Source organism: Dermacentor silvarum, chromosome 4, assembly GCF_013339745.2.
Source record: "Dermacentor silvarum isolate Dsil-2018 chromosome 4, BIME_Dsil_1.4, whole genome shotgun sequence".
In the NCBI taxonomy this organism is placed as follows: domain Eukaryota; kingdom Metazoa; phylum Arthropoda; class Arachnida; order Ixodida; family Ixodidae; genus Dermacentor; species Dermacentor silvarum.
Window position 1 is genome coordinate 84,758,090 of NC_051157.2, and position 16,531 is coordinate 84,774,620.

General features: G+C 44.5%; 1 protein-coding gene across 1 annotated transcript in view; it reads right to left on the reverse strand.

Annotated features, from left to right (window-relative positions):
• LOC119448736 (fatty acyl-CoA reductase 1-like) overlaps nt 1-14,387 on the reverse strand; it is a 49,159-nt gene extending 34,772 nt beyond the window's left edge. Inside the window, exons 1-10 of the mRNA XM_049666482.1 lie at nt 14,349-14,387; nt 13,291-13,342; nt 10,033-10,094; nt 8,191-8,304; nt 5,059-5,234; nt 4,603-4,675; nt 2,707-2,813; nt 1,903-2,077; nt 1,095-1,139; nt 759-877 (exon numbers count right to left, since the gene is read on the reverse strand). Of these exons, the coding sequence (XP_049522439.1) occupies nt 759-877; nt 1,095-1,139; nt 1,903-2,077; nt 2,707-2,813; nt 4,603-4,675; nt 5,059-5,234; nt 8,191-8,304; nt 10,033-10,094; nt 13,291-13,342; nt 14,349-14,387 (962 nt within the window). The remainder of the gene's footprint in view (nt 1-758; nt 878-1,094; nt 1,140-1,902; nt 2,078-2,706; nt 2,814-4,602; nt 4,676-5,058; nt 5,235-8,190; nt 8,305-10,032; nt 10,095-13,290; nt 13,343-14,348) is intronic.
• Between the last annotated feature and the right edge of the window lie 2,144 nt (nt 14,388-16,531).

A 16,531-nucleotide genomic window follows, 5' to 3' on the forward strand; every position in this document is an offset into this window, starting at 1 on the left:
CGTTACGGTGTACTAGTTTCACATACTGTTCAACTGCCCGTCTTTTCCTTTTCTTTTGTAATCATCTTGCGCCTTGCTATACTATGTACACTCTTCTTTTTAAGATTGTTATTTTTACTCGTTTTTTTTTTAATTCCCTGCTGGTTTTTTTTTTTGGTTTGTTTCTTTGTTAATTTAGGCGTGCGCCAGGACTCGTACCTCATGGTTGTTCAAGGTCATGGTAAATAGATAAATGATTGATTTATTGACTGGTTGATTGATTGAGTGATTGATTGATTGATTGATTGATTGATTAGCGCTACTGTACCGTGTTCGTTTATTTACGCAAGTCGCCTCATTCTTCCTGGATATATGTTGTTACCAGTTTCACTATCTTTCATGGCAACTCAATTTGATGCATTCTCTACAGTCTTTCATATTATACCACACAGAATTCTAAACTGTATGCTGTCACTTCGCCACACATGACGTTTGAGGTTGCATGCTGAGCAACAAATGACGTGTCGTCCGGGTTACATTGATTGATAAAGAAAACGTTTCAATGGACGCGTCCATAATGCTTGCTGAGGCTGCCACTTTTACAATGTTGATTCACAAGCAAACAGTAGACCACCAGGTGAGGGGCCAAATCCAGAAAATTTGCTTGAGGGCACATTGGTTACAGGCAATCTAATTATTACGCCACATCATAATTATTGCATATCGTTTCAAAACAGAATGCTCTCCCTGCACGTGCTGCCTAGCGACTCAATAATTACCTTGCCGAGGCCAACTGCCAGGCAACGCAAATGAGCGTATTGGCCACGACGTCCACAGGAATAAGGTCTGCAACGCAGTCTTTAGAAAGTAACAGTGACCGCAGCAAGCCCATGCCTATCTGCAAAAGTATAGGGGAGAGAAGTGGCATCTTAGCATCTCACTAACGAAATCGGGAATGTGCTGCGTTTCTATATGCCACATTTCAAATGTAAGATCGCAGATAAGAATCAGAATCAGAATCAGTTTATTCAATACAAAAAACGGGGTTAATTACATGGTAAGTATATACAGAAGGAGGTCCCGTAGAAATGACGAAATGTATTATTTCTACTCACCGACACGACGATACCCGTGCAGCCGTTGTAATTGTCTATCCACCCCTTTAAAGGAGAAGCAGATTGTTTAAATAGCCATTACCAGACCAAGCAAATGTTATGCTCATTGTGAAAGCTCCAGTCAGGTTTTATGCGCCTTCATTGTACACTAAGTGCTAACGCTAATAGCGAGCAAAGCTAGCGCATACATTGCCCGTGACGACCTTTCTACGGCACCGTTGTCACGACCTGTCACAAGATTCTTCACTGATCCGACGAAAAATAGTCGCAGATATATGCGAGTCCAATTAACTCGTACGTCAAAGACATTCGAGATGTACATAGCTGTTCTCACAGTCTTCCGAAGTTGTAGGGGTCTGTTCTGTGACTGCTCGAAATCGACCCATGACTGTACAGACGCTTGATTATATGCTGGGCGATTCTTTCGCTATACCCGAGTCCTTTAGAACATTTCACGCATGTTCCTGTATGCGGCGCCGGCTCTTCCACACCGGCTTTTCCTTATACAATGCGCCTGCGCATGCGTCGTCGGTACCGACCACAGCGTCACACGTAGCCTCCACCACCGCCACTACCGCTGCCGAACGAAAACCATTGTGGAACTTCCATATAGAGGGGCACAATTTTGGCCTCTTTAGAACATTCTAGCTATTATTCAGCTCATTAACGTGAAACAGCGGCAGAAGGCACAACACGCGCAAGAGCTAATGTCTGTCCTGCTTAGAGGTCCCTGTCTCGAGTATGGGCGCTAACTATACTGGCTGGCTCCCCTAAAAATCCGAAATCATTCAGCATACTGATCTCTCACCGGAAATGGCTCCCTCCACGATGCAGTTACAACAGAGGGCCTGACGATAGCAAGAGGAAGCCCTTCTTGTTCATCCAGCAGTAGGGACTCAGTAACAGCCTTGGTCAAAGCGTAATTATTCGGCTGCCCAAACTGAAGTTTGCTCATCGGTCCCGCAGCCGTTTCACCTAAAGACCTGTCATTTAGAAAGCGAGCACACCTTATGAATGTTACGTACATTGACATGTACCGGGCGCTTATATCTTCAAACTTAAAAAATGAAGATCACTTCCAGTCAAAGTAGTCCACCATTGCAGTTGGATTTCTTGATGAGGCAACCATTACTTGGGTGACAAGTCATAATGACACTATTAGCAAATTTCAGCAATTTGCTTTTTCGGCAATATAAGTGCCCGTTCGTCTTTTATTTGCAATTATAAATTCAAGTCGATGTATTATACCGAAGCAATCCTCGAAAAAAATACAAACAAGGTTCGTATTCCAAGTACGATAGTTTTGTCTTTCAGCGCGTAAGGGGGATTTTTCTTTTTCTATTTATAGTACGTATGCTGACGAATCCTTGATACATTTGTAAGAGAATTCCATTGTTAAAATATCACCTTTATATTGCTTGAATGATTAAATTACGCATGGCGGTGCAAATCACACTTATCTTTAAGCGACCGCCATCCCAACGTAGTTCTTAGTTCTGAATTTGCATTGCTACCATTCATTCACAATTCTAGCACGAGCAGACACTACAGCTACTAAACAGCGAGTTTTCTTTAGATTCATTAGAAAATAGTTGTGGTCATTAACACTTACTCAGTGATTTCCATAAGGCTTTGTGCGTCTATAGGAGCTGGGTACACCATTTCCTGCACGTCTCTTTTACTCCAGTTACTATACGCTGTTGACACGTGAACAAATGCCTGTAAATGAAGAGGCGATGGTTTTAGGGGTTCCATAGTAGCCAAGCACAGCTGGTGAAAGCCCCAGCACAACTTCTATTAGACGTTCTTACTCCTCAAAACTGAAACGAGTAAACGTTGCCGGAGCATGGCAAATTCCAGTGAATTAATTACCTTGAAATTAGGGTTTTCTGACATTGCTATAAAATCACGCCCTGGCGAATGAGGAAAATTGAAATTAGTTATAGGCGTTTTTCACCGACTAATTTGCTCATTAAGGAACTAGGTGGCGCTTCCAGGTCGCCTAGTCACTTCTTGCCTCAAGATCTGCCGTGGTACCTCGACGGCAGCTTGTTTCCAACCGGGGCGGTAGCGTTCTGATAGGGGTAGAATGGAAGAACGCTCCTGTGTTTAGATTAGCGTACACGTTAAAGAACACCAAGTGGCCGAAATAAATCCGGAGGCACCCACGGACGTGGTTTGCTGCCTCAAACGAAAGAGCACCTACTGCGCATTAATTTGCGCAATATGGCATTATAACCCCGATATTTGTGCTAAAGGGTGGCTAGCTTGCAGTATTTCCTGAGGATCACGAAGAACCATCGAAAAAAGATGTACCACTCGTCACTGTGCTGAAAGGCGTTTTGCTAACTCTGGTCTGATTGTAGCTTCTGTCCAATTTTTGTTATCTGTCCACAACGTCGGAATTAAAGGTCAAACCACCAGCTTTCTCAAATTAAAGGATTTGATGTAGCAGCACATTTTTGTGATGATTTAAATCAAAGACAAAGTTGCTAGAAAAATATGGTTGTCAGATAGGGCGGCAAAATTTGTCGGCACTCGGTCATGCTCGAAAACATTTTTGGGGGGGAGGGGGGTTACCACAAACGTCCACCCCCCTCGTTACAACTAACTGAGACTGACCCATTCGGTTTAACTATAAGGTATTAAATATAAGTGCATTCATTGTTGAACATGCCGACCATAGGAAAGTTTACATCGGTTACATACAAATGTTCAAAGCAAGTCGTTTCGTCTCGAGCAACAATGTAAACGAGTAACGAGCGATATTACTTCTTTCCTTCAAGCTAGTGTAAAATTTAAAACATCCACACTCTAAGCCTGGATCATCAAAGAGCGAGATACAGTGATCCTGGTCTCATTCAGGAACTAAAAGTATAGCTCTCGGATAGCAGTTTCCTGTGGCCCTGCCCTGTGCGCTTACCCTACGGTGGTGCGCGTTTACGGACCAGACCTAATGAGCTCTGAAGGATGGATATGTGACATTCGCATGTACGCTGAAGCTTTTCATAACGCTTCCTGTCGTTCACCCCGTCAGTGTCGACGGCAGACCAGCCACCAAAACAATACCCTGCTGTGCTGCGCCTGTGTCACGCGCTGCCATCGCAAACAGAGGCAGTTGAGGCAGGCTGAGCCAAGTAAAGGAAGCGTCGTCACGTGATCAACCATTGTGACGCCCATGGTAGCGTAGTGAGAAATGTCCATGTGAGCCATCGTATGATGGAACCTTAGCTAAGGAACCAATTCATGACCCTAGTATATAGCGAGGCTAGTCGTGGTAGCGATGTCCCGCTGATGAAGAAGTGAACGACTGGGAGATGAAGAAGTGAATGACTCAGCCTCCTATATAAGGTACAGCAAATCTTTTCCGCCACTTTAGGAGTGTAGTAGTAAAGCGATAATACAATGACACGAAATCATGTGAAACGAAATAAATGAAATGACGAAAGAATGAATGTCGCGATATTGCAAATATATCTTTATCCGTAGAAAGCACAAAATAACTTACACAAAGGTTTGGCATTTGTCTACAGATGTCTACCATGCGCCGTGTACCCATAACATTGAGCTGAACCAGTCGTCTGAAAAATATTAAAGTCGCAATTTTGAGGTTCCGAATTCTGCGGCCATAACATTCGTCTTTAACGCGAAATAAATATAAAACTCCAATATGATTCCTGACTATATATGCTGCTCAAGAAGCATTGTTCTTGCAGCCTTACTTAAGGCATAATTAATAAGTCAAAAAAGTAGCGAAAATGTAATCATTGATAAAATACACAAGAGCGTTGCGTTAGTGTAAAGTCAATTAAAAATGCATGGTTTCAAATAGAGGAGGTGCTCCTGCCACCCGCACAGCGTTTACTTCTAGTTTTACCGTTACTGATCAGCACATCTAGGGCGACGAAGCATGCGTTATACAAAAACAATGTTTTTCTTGCCTAAATAAAATTTCTTGACTCACTTGAGCGAGTCATAAAACTTGACTGTGGCCGCGAGGTGGAAAACGACCGACACTTCTGCTATTATGGTGGCCATGTCAGTTTTACTTAGTCCCAGGTCTGGCAGAGCCAGGTCCCCTGCCACTGCTGTTACTTTACTACGGGTGCCTGGCACGTCCCGCTTGAGTCGTTGAAATACCTTGGCAGACAAAAAAAATAAAAAAGTGAGTGGAACATGCTGCCACAAATGGCAACGCTGTGTTTCACTTGGACTATGACCTGCATTTGGATTTGAAAATGAATTGGCGCGAAGAACACTTTGGCGTGCATTCAAAAAAATGTCACAGTTTCGCCCTAAGGGCGAAGCAATGAATGCGATAGCAACACAGCAATGTCATACGAAGTAAGGTGAGCGGCTTTGGTAGCAATATGAATTGTAGTAAACATGAGCTGATTAAGTAAGCAGGCGTGCTGCGGCGTAAGTAGACCGACATGAAGAGAGACTCGATGACCACGAGAAGGCGCGTGTGAAACGGTGGTGTTGATGAGAAGCGCTTCCCGTGGGCAGCGCGTGCGAAGGGGCACACCTGTAGCGCTGCACTGCCGACGCGGGCAGCATTGCACGTGTAGCGTGCATTGGAAAATGTGGCCCGACTATTACTAACTGTGATGTGAGCGCGCACAAACAAACATGAATAGATCACACTGAATGACTGCAGACAACGACTGTCAAAACGCTGGCAGCAGGCGCATATACGCCGCAGCGGGCGAAGGTACGTGCGTTCTATCGCTTGAACGGAAACTGAGCGGCGAATGCACAGCGCATAAAGGTCAGAGCCGTGTGGAGATAAGAGACGGTGCGAGCGAGCGACGAGCGCGGTTGTTGGCAGAGTAGAAATGCGCCCCCCCTCCCCCCGCTCCCTCCGGCGCTCGCTTCCCGCTTCCTTGCTTGCGCGTGGGAGATTGAGTGCGTTCGCTCTCCGTGACAGCGTGCGTCCCCGCACGCTTCCGCTCGGGCATACGGCTCGCGGCGAAGAAAGGTTTTATCTATACGGAACCTCACGGCGACGGCGACGGCAGAAATCCGGTGGAAGTGTCCATATAATTGCTATCGCAATAAAAGCAAATATGAATTTACACAAATCAGTGACTTGCCCTTGCTTTGTTATTTATTCATTTATTCCAACTTTTTCAGAATCTTGTGTCAGCGTTTACCTGTGATACGTTTATTCTGGCTTATTCTACACCCAGTGTTTCAGCGAACGCTTTCAAAAATTTGCCTGTGGCAGATACTGAAAGCGAACACTTTCAAAAGTTGCCTGTGGCAGATAACACAACTCTTCATGAGGTGGTCTACTCGAAGAGGCGGACATTACTCGCACAAAAAAAATTGAAATGCATAATCGACTAATTAAAAATTATCTAATTAGGTTTTTAACAATTACCCTATGGCCATATTGCAATTTACAAATTCTAGCCGTGGAGTTCACAAGGTGGATCCACTTGTAACGAATTCTCAGGATGACACCAGTTTCGAGATATTAATTCGCATACTTTGCGGAGAAATGCATTGGCGTTCTAGTCACGTTTGTGCTTCAATGCATAAACCGACGTTTTGTTAAGAAACGGCCGAGCGTGAGCAGGTGAGAGTCGGTTTGTCCCGGAAGGGCGCAATTCTTATGAAACTTTGAGACGCAGATTTTCAATTACCTCAGCCTGTTTAGTTAATTGCGTTTATTCGTGTACATAGTAACAGTAAAAAGAAGCGTACTGATCCAAACCTCCTGCCTGCTTCATGCCCTTCGCAGTTGTTTACCACTGCGTATGCTATCCGCAGAATATGTTTGCACACCAAGCCCGAGGAGAGGCGGGGAGAGGGGGGGAGGGGGAGGGTGCAGAGTCTGTAAAGCGTGCTCTGGCATCACTGTGAAAAATTTCCGCACCGATATTTCACAGCTGCCGTCATGATGTCAGGCAAACTCTGACGCCGCAAAGGCGGAACCGCACTGCTATATTTATTTTATTCACGTTGCCTCACAGGCTCCAGCATCGGAGCACTATGTGAGGAGGGGGGGGGGGGGAGATTACATAGATAGGGGTAATGTCAGGAGCATAAGTAACATGAGCATGCAAAATAATGTTTATTGACTGTCAGTACCCATCACTGGAACGTAAACACAACATTATACAATAGTCAATAACTGCTATAGGCTGCCAAACAAAGGGCAGTAAGGGAGCCCCGACTTCCGCGAGCAAATGAGGACACACGAAAGAAACACACACGACACCACGAGCGCAGCAACTAATGCAAGTAAACTAAAACCTTTCTGACGCTACTATGACTTCTGAGAAGCTACGACATAGATGTGAGGCTTCTCGTCGACGTGCTTCGCAACGGCATTTGAAGGTGGCTGTGAGATAAATACTTAACCAATTAATTCAATAAAGACCCATTCGTGTTGCATGCAAGTGTGTGTGTGTGTGTGTGTGTGTGTGCGTGCGTGCGTGCGTGCGTGCGTGCGTGCGTGCGTGCGTGCGTGCGTGCGTGTGTGTGTGTGTGTGTGTGTGTGTGTGTGTGTGTGTGTGTGTGTGTGTGTGTGTGTGTGTGTGTGTGTGTGTGTGTGTGTGTGTGTGTGTGTGTGTGTGTGTGTGTGTGTGTGTGTGTGTGTGTGTGTGTGTGTGTGTGTGTGTGTGTGTGTGTGTGTAGACAGACATGAAACGGTTTTAGCGACCTCATACTGTTAGTGCGCAATAACTGCAGGGATCAACTTCAGAAGAACTGTTGTATTGAAAGCCCAAAAAGGAAAAGAAAGACGTCTGAGAATAAGCACGTATCAGCGGTTCTCGTTCAGTTTCCATCATTTTTTTATATCTTAACGTTTACTTCTTTTTTTTCTAGTATAAGGCTTTTATTCAAATTTTCCCTTTCTACACACTTATTAGGTGCTTAGTATTTGCCAGTACATGTTACGTACACTCAGACGTTCTAGAACCCACAGCATAGGCACATTTGGCCTGAACACACAAGAGCGAAATGAGCAAGCATTCCCAAGTATCTGCATATCCTGTCCTATCCATGAAGTAACTTCAGTATAATGAAGTGCCGAGCAGATTACACAAAATTATATTTACAAGCATCCATGGGAAGATATTACCTCGCACTTGAACAACTCTTCAATCCTCGCCTCGGGATCGACACCACGTTTGCTACGCACCAATAGATATATCCGCTTTACAGGGCAAGAGCGCAGCAATTTTTCAAGCAACACCTGGAATGTACACATCAACTTAATTACTTTTTCTTGAGAAAAAAAACTTTTTTTAATTCGTTACAACATTACTGGGGGAAAAAGTTGTCAAGTTTAGCCTTGAATTATTCTCACTCTGACAAAGGCTTGAAGACACAGTGCCTGTGTTTGCCTTTTACAACACACGGTGACATATTAGGCACTGTGTATCATAATACAATAGTTCTTTGATATCTTTCGCTGAAATGCACCGCTATAACTTATCCATGCAAAGAAAAGTTCTCATGAACAAAAATGCATTAGTAGTACCTTCGAATCACGAACCTTATAATGCGTTTCTTTAGAAAGAGAGAGAGAAAGCAACAATTTCTTTTTTCATGAATAACACGGAGATAAATTAAATGCTTGAGTAAAGACTCTGGTGAGCTCTGAAAATGAAAAATGGTAACAGTGCCTCAACATTCCTTTTAAATTAAATTGACAAGCCAATCGAGAAGTTTTATCTTTGGCTTTCATACAGTTAACTACCAGATTATCCGCTATCTTAGATGGTACTACGTGATTTCGCATGCTGGGTTGACCGATTGATTTACTCTGGATTGTAAATATCAGCAACAAGCACAATGCAGGTTTCTTCACAACTCTGAATTACTAAATAAATGAACGATGATGATTGGTGAAGTGACATTTCAGCTATTTAGCAGCTTGCAGCCAAACGTAGGTCAATCAATTGAAATTCAAAACTAAAAAAAATAAGTATCTCATTCGTCGCAGCCTGATGTGACTGTAGAAAACCGTCTTCTAGTGTTCAGACATTTCGCAGAGAATTCCCTAATAGCCACTCTACATAAAATAATAAAGCGAAGATAAATTAAGTTATCCTAGTTTTAGAATACCATATATCAACAAGATATATAATCGAAGCCAATACACATCTAAACACAAAATCATCCTTGCGTACCTTATAAAAAAGAAGACTTCCAATATGACTCTCATAAAGATAGGTTGTGCACGAGCTGGGTTCCATATACTATGAGAACCAATATCCTCACGTATGTGTTCGTAGCAATAACACTGTGAAACGCCACATATAGCTGCAGTGTACAATGAAAACATTTATTTAATTTATGATAATAAAACAAATATTACGACAGGAGGGCAGAATCCAATTGGCTTAGAATTTCTCTGTACAGTCTCTTGTTTGTGCATTGTAGCACATTTTAGTCCTTGTTGAACAAAAGGGTGCAAGAGAAACATAAAAATAAATCAGTTGCGCATGTGCACAGCGCCTCAAAAATGCACCCCTGTTGTGGGTGGTGGCACACTAATAAAGTAGGTCACATTCCTGTTGGAGTCCTTCGTACTTCCGTGTCATAGCTTTAAAGTGGTCGGAAATAATCTATGATTTCTCCAAGATTATTTTCTGGTCTAGGCATTCAGCTTTCACGAAAGAAGGCTGATGAAGTACCCGCACTTACCTCTCCACTCAGCCTAGGAAGCAGACAAACGAGCGGAAAAGGCAAAGAAAACAGATCTGTGTTCGTGTGACACGTAGCGGTAGTTTTTCGAACCAGAAACGCAATAAAATGGTTGTAGAAATCTGCAGTGCGATGAAAATCTCGATGGTCATGGCGCGAGTCAAAAGGGTGGTTTTCGGCAGAAAAATTCTGCATCTCCCAAACTATGCACACTTTAGCATCAGTGCGAATATCATACTTTCTCACACAACATCTCAAGAGATACTCTCACCTTCCCAATGAAACCTGTGCCTCCAGTGATAAACAGCACACGATCCCGGTACAACAAAGAATCTCCGATTTAGCGTTGTACGTGGTTTCAGTTGCAGGTGAAGGGATTCGCTGTGATAGGGCTTCCTTCGTCATGATGGTACTTTGTTCCAAGCAGGCTGCTGCGCCGAAGACCAAGAATATTTTTCATCTAGTTGCAACGAGTACAAGAATTTTAGAAGACAAGATTTCCTTAGCTGATTTCACGTAGCTTTGGCGTATCTTGAATCTGGGTGTCTTGTAACCACTTCCAGAAAAAAAAAAAAAAAACGACCCTATTGCGCCTCCCCAGCTTTGTATCAACTCGAAAGAGGTATCAAAACTTAGGTGTCAACGAGACTAGAAGCGAGAATTAGTTCCAGAGTAGGTGAAATTAACGGTACGGGCGTAATTAGCGCTAATATAGCCGAAAGTGTACCACAATGCTTCATTGATGACACTATTTCTGAGATAGAACCACCTGGCCTACTGGTAAAGAAAAAGTGAAGCAAATGTCGACGCTAAATAGAAGTACTGTATAATTGCGCATGAAATACGATGCTAAGAAGATGCGAAATAGGTGAATAATGAATATGAAACAGAGACATAACGAGAGCGAATTGACAGATATAATCAACATTTATTCATACAATCATTAGAACCACCATGTACTTCCACCTTGTGTTCTGTGTTGTCGACACTTCACTGAACCTTTCTTTTTTTCTATCGTTTTTTTTATTTCTTTTTTTTTCACTGGCTCATACGTATCAATACCACATAGAACAGTACATGTGTGGACGAAAGTAAATGGAACACGGGATCAGTGGTCATCATCATCATCCTAGTGCCCTCTAGCAGCCTCTGGGGTAAGGAGAAATCGGAACGCGAATGCGAGAAGGTAGGCGCGGATGGCCCGTTCACAACTATATGTTTCTTTACCCGTCCATCAGAGCGTCGTTCGTAGCTTCAGCAATAGTATAGCTACACTCGCGTGGATCATGGGGGCTCCAGTACGTCGGAAGCGTAGAAACACCGTTGCTATCAGCGCCATCAAGCCAGCGAGTGGGCACTCACCGAATCTGCTAATGACACACGATCCACGGGTAACGACACAGATCGAGAAGTGCGAATTTGTCATGAGCGCCGGCCTGCGCGCAAGAGTGATCAAAATTCTACTTTTCACAGAGACTGCTATAGAGAGCTGTGGGATCAAGTTTGCCCACATCTCCAGTCTATAACTTTTGTCCGAATATGTACATCGTAACAGCGCGGATTACTTAAACTGCATGCAACGTATTTCCTAGATATTCTCGACGTTCCGGTGTGTAGCGTCAACGCGTTCAATTTGCACGCGTAATAGTATGTGGTAGTGCTATTAAGCCAAATTGTGTACCTCACGAATGAGCACTGGCGAAGGCAAACAAAGTCAGCCCTATGGACAGGAAGACACCTTTGAAAGTCTACGACTATATTCCAAATATGCACGCAGTTCTCATCATTACGGAAGCGCGAATACCAGGACACGAAAGTGCGGACAGGACAGGTCACTGCAGTTCGCGTTCTTTTGTGTCTCATTTTTCGTGCTGTCTGTCTCTCATGAATCTGTACCAACAAGAGCAAGTTTGTACGATTTTACAATGTCTCATTCTGCAAGCTTTTCAATAGATGTTTTTATGGTATATGTAAAGATTTGAGAGCGACTCAATGGGATCTTACCAAATGCTCAAAACCGTCGCGACAGTTTGTCTCTTTTTAATGCGAAAGCATTATATGTCCCATTACTCGAAAATCCGTCGGCGTTACCGAAACATGGTACCAAAAATGACTGACGCCTCAAAGAGTAAAAACACTTCAAAAAAATACTCGGATTGACATCACATTTCTCAGCTCCTCTAGACATAGTAAATTAATGGCTTCGAAAAAAAAATATGTTATACTTCGGTCTGAATGGGATTCGAACCCGGGCCTCGGGGGTGCTTGACGAGCACGCTTGCCCTGACGCCACAGCAGCTTCACTGTTGTGGCTTACTAAAGGCTTACTTACTATAGTGCGTGCGTGATTACACGCGTCACATCGCAGCCATCTCGCTGACTAAAGGTGCGGCCTAGAGCCTGCGTCGCTGGGCATGTGACGGCCCAGAAAATGGGGAGGTGGTGGCGCCGCATTATGAGTGCATAAAATGAGCGCGTTCACGAGGTTCCCAGGTCTACAAACGGTACAATGCTTTCGCATTCCCACACCTGAGCAGTCTTAGGTGTCTCTGCCAAAAGTTTTTTTTTTTTCTCTCATAGGCCTATGTGTCAAGGAGCTCACCCGATCTGGTCTGGTCGGACTCTTTGTCACAGTCAACACGTACTGCATAGTGCAGGACGCGAAAAGTACGTCGGAATGTCCATTAAATCTTCCAACATTTATGACTTCCACAATTTTCGAGATTGTATCTTTGCATGTGCGTACAAGCGAAAACAAGACGCCCACAAAATCCCCAACACCTGGCCGGAACCCGGAGACAAACCCATTTCTCTTTCGCAGAAGATTAACGGTCCGGATATACACTGCCATCAATGCGGTCATAACCTGTCTACTGAGGGGCTTGAAACTTTCCGTCTGCTAACGCGGGTGTGGTGTCGCATGCTAAGCGACAGAAATACGTCGCGTCATCAAAAATGCCTAATAAAAGGTTAGTAACACATGTCCTATGGTGTCCGCCGATTGAGATCGGACAGATCTAAGGACCATGAAATGTCTGTTGTTACTCCAAGTTATTTCCTTCAGTTTGTCTTTTTATTTTTCTTTAGCCACGTGGTGACCATACGCAGCTCCGGTTGTAGTAAAAAAGACGCCTGTTCATCTCATCAAAGCGTTTTGCTACAAATGTCGTCATTGTTAGTGTCCCCCTTTCTTTTTTTTTCTTTCATATTTCGCTCCTCGCATTTTGAAGTCAAGCATGAACGCACCCTGCTACCTGCTTCTTATCCTTGTCATCCCTTATACCTTCTTTTCTTTTATTCTTTGACCAAAGTGCATAAAAAACAGACACTTCTTACGTGTGGTAATGCGAAAGCATTATACCGTTTGTAGACCTCGGAACGTCATGAACGCGCTCATTTTATGCACTCATGACGTGGCTCCACCTCCTCCACATTATCTGCGCCATCACGTGCCCACTGACGCACGCACTAGGCCCAACCTTTAATAAGCGAGATGGCTGTGGCGTGACCAGTGCAATCTCGCACGCACTAGGCACACCTTTGGTAAGCCAGAACCATGGAGCCCCCGTGGCGTAGAAAACCTGTGTTACCAAAAAACATGTTGCAGGCTTCTGCTCTTCCAAATATTGAAAGACGGTGCGGAAGAAAGATATTTGTGCAACGCTTTAGGGCTGGAATGCGCTCTCTCCAGTAGTGCGCACTTGTAGGCATGCAGTGGAACTCCTAGATATTTAGGTGGCACACAAGACCATTCAATGCCAGCATAATGTGATGGTGTAATGGCCCATGATCCAAACCATAGCCCTGAGCTGTTAGAGCTATTCATTTACGCACCGGACACATTACCAAACTCTACTATGATAGAAAGAGTTTTAGCTACGCTGAGCTTGTCTTTGCAGAAGAATGCGATATCGTCAGCGTACGCTAACACTTTTACCTCATTACCGAGAATACTGAAACCACGAACATTGCTGCATTTCAATGTGCTCGAACAGAGCGATTTAAGTAAAGGGCGAAGAGGAGCGGGGACATGGAACATTCTTGATTCACGGAAGAGCGGATGTGGACGAGATTTGAAAGGGCACCATTCTTCTTGCAGGTTAACCTGGTTCATGTCCTGCCAGAACTGGTGGTGTCTTCGAGTTTCCTTTCTAGACCTTGTTTATGGGAGTTCATGAGTGAGCTTTATTTTTCTATTGCTTTTCTGACTGTTCGTTTTTCTAAATATTATTTGTTCACTGTGTCACGGAAAAATCTTTACAGACATTTAATGCCGATGTTGTTCCCGCCACCATATTAGCGATCAGTATACATCAGATTACCAGGACGTGATGTACTTGCAAGGGTGCGCAAAATGCCAGTTCTTTCTTCTACAAAAACTTTTCTTTTACAAATCACTCACTGAAACCTTGACAGTTAGAACATGGCTCCGAAAAAAAAAACGAGTATTTTCGTTTCATCAAATAGCTGTCGCCTTTGTGAGGTGCCTGAAACTATCGAACACTGTATACTGATTGTAAAGATGTCATTTCATTCTGGGATGTCCTCCACAGAAATTTGCAAAAATGTTTTGATCTAAATTCTCACAGTATCCGATATCTTGTCGTTCCATGTGATGATGGTCATTTCGGTCTTGCATACGAGCTTTCCATAGACTATGCAGGCCTATCAGTAAAAACATATCGAATGGTAATTCGATATGTTTTTACTGATAGACCTGCATAGTCTATGGAAAGCTCGTATGCAAGACCGAAATGCAGAAAGAACAATGTCCTCAAGATCGCATTTCGCTCAAATGATTACGCACTTGAAGGACATTTACGATCAAGAAGAATGTCAGCCGGATTGGCATCCACTTTTGGTTAGGTGTTAAAGCGAATATTTCTATGCCTCACTGATTCGTCCGTGAGCGCCAAAAAAACACTGCAGGAAAGCCAACTTACACAATGGGACTATCTGCGCATTTGCGCACACAATATAGAACAACGGCGCACGACATACATAGCGTAGAACGCTAAAGTTTACATTCGCAGTTGTACCGACAAGAACAATTCCAGTTGCAACGCCACGCTATCCAGAAGAACTGTATATATCTGCATTGCATTACGCGCGTCAAGCAATGCATTCCCGGCATAGGTCTTAGTCTGACCTGGAATAAAGTCTTTTCTCTCTCTCTCTCTCTCTCTCCCCCCCCCCCACCCCCGCGCCCGTCACCATGGGTAGGCCGCGGGTGCAGCGCATGGCAGTAGAGGCTGCCGTACGTGAACTTAAGTGCAAGCGCGGTCGTGCCCGTAAGGCCGATCCCGCGTATCGGCAACGGCAGAGCCTCAGACCGTCTACCACAGTGATCACAAGGCAATACTGTGCAAGTGTAGAGTCGTCCGTGTAAGCGGCAATGTGTGCGTGTAATCAACGGCTGCTTAATCTAAAATAAAGGCTATGCAACTTAACGCAATGTGTCTTCATTCAACTTCAACGTTCAAAAAATACAATCCTAAACAAGCAATCAAATCACATATGCCTCACATCGGGCCTCTCAGCACTTCTTGGATTCGTTGCGTGGTCGTTCTCTTGGGACTTTGATTCAGTTTTCATGGGAGAAAGCTTCGCGTTCAACCATCTTTCTTTAAGAGAGGGGCTTTGACTTTTTTAACTTCTCCTTTCAAATTTTATTGCGATAGCAATTATATGGACACTTCAACCGGATTTCTGCCGTCGGCGTCGCCGTCGCCGTGAGGTTCCCTATAGATAAAATCTTCGCCGCGCGCCGTATGCCCGAGCGGAAGCGTGCGGGGACGCGCGCTATCACGGAGAGCGAACGCACTCAATCTCCCACGCGCAAGCAAGGAAGCGGGAAGCCAGCGCCGGAGGGAGCGGGGGGGGGGGGGGGGGGGGGGCGCACTTCTACTCTGCCAACAACCGCGCTCGTCGCTCGCTCGCACCGTCGCTTATCTCCACACGGTTCTGACCTTTATGCGCCGTGCATTCGCCGCTCAGTTTCCGTTGCAGCGATAGACCGCACGTACCTTCGCCCGTTGCTGCGGCGTATGCGCTTGCTGCCAGCGTTTTGACAGTCGTTGTCTGCAGTCATTCAGTGTGATCTATTCATGTTTGTTTGTGCGCGCTCACACCACAGTTAGTAATAGTCGGGCCACATTTTCCAACGCACGCTACACATGCAATGCTGCCCGCGTCGGCAGTGCAGCGCTACAGGTGTGCCCCTTCGCACGCGCTGCCCACGGGAAGCGCTTCTCATCAACACCACCGTTTCACACGCGCCTTCTCGTGGTCATCGGGTCTCTCTTCATGTCGGTCTACTTACGCCGCAGCACACCTGCTTACTTAATCAGCTCATGTTTACTACAATTCATATTGCTACCAAAGCCGCTCACCTTACTTCGTTTGACATTGCAGTGTTGCTAGTGCATTCATTGCTTCGCCCTTAGGGCGAAACTGTGACATTTTTGTTGTGATGGAAGAGGTTGCTTTGTGTGACGTTTTCTTTTTATGCACTGCTCTGTGACCTGTGTTGCTTATGACCACTTGGTGCTCATATTATTACAAATAGTTCCTGTACATAAATAATTTCATTCATTGTAATAAATACCATGTTTAAAAAGTAGAGAGATAAAGAGCCGCCGTGGCGTCGTGGAAGCGTGCTCGTTTCGCGCACCGGAGGCTCGGGTTCGATTCTCACCCAAAAATGTGCGGAATTTTCTTTTTAAAGCCATTTATTTACTTTGTTTACAGCAATTTCCCCGACAAATGTG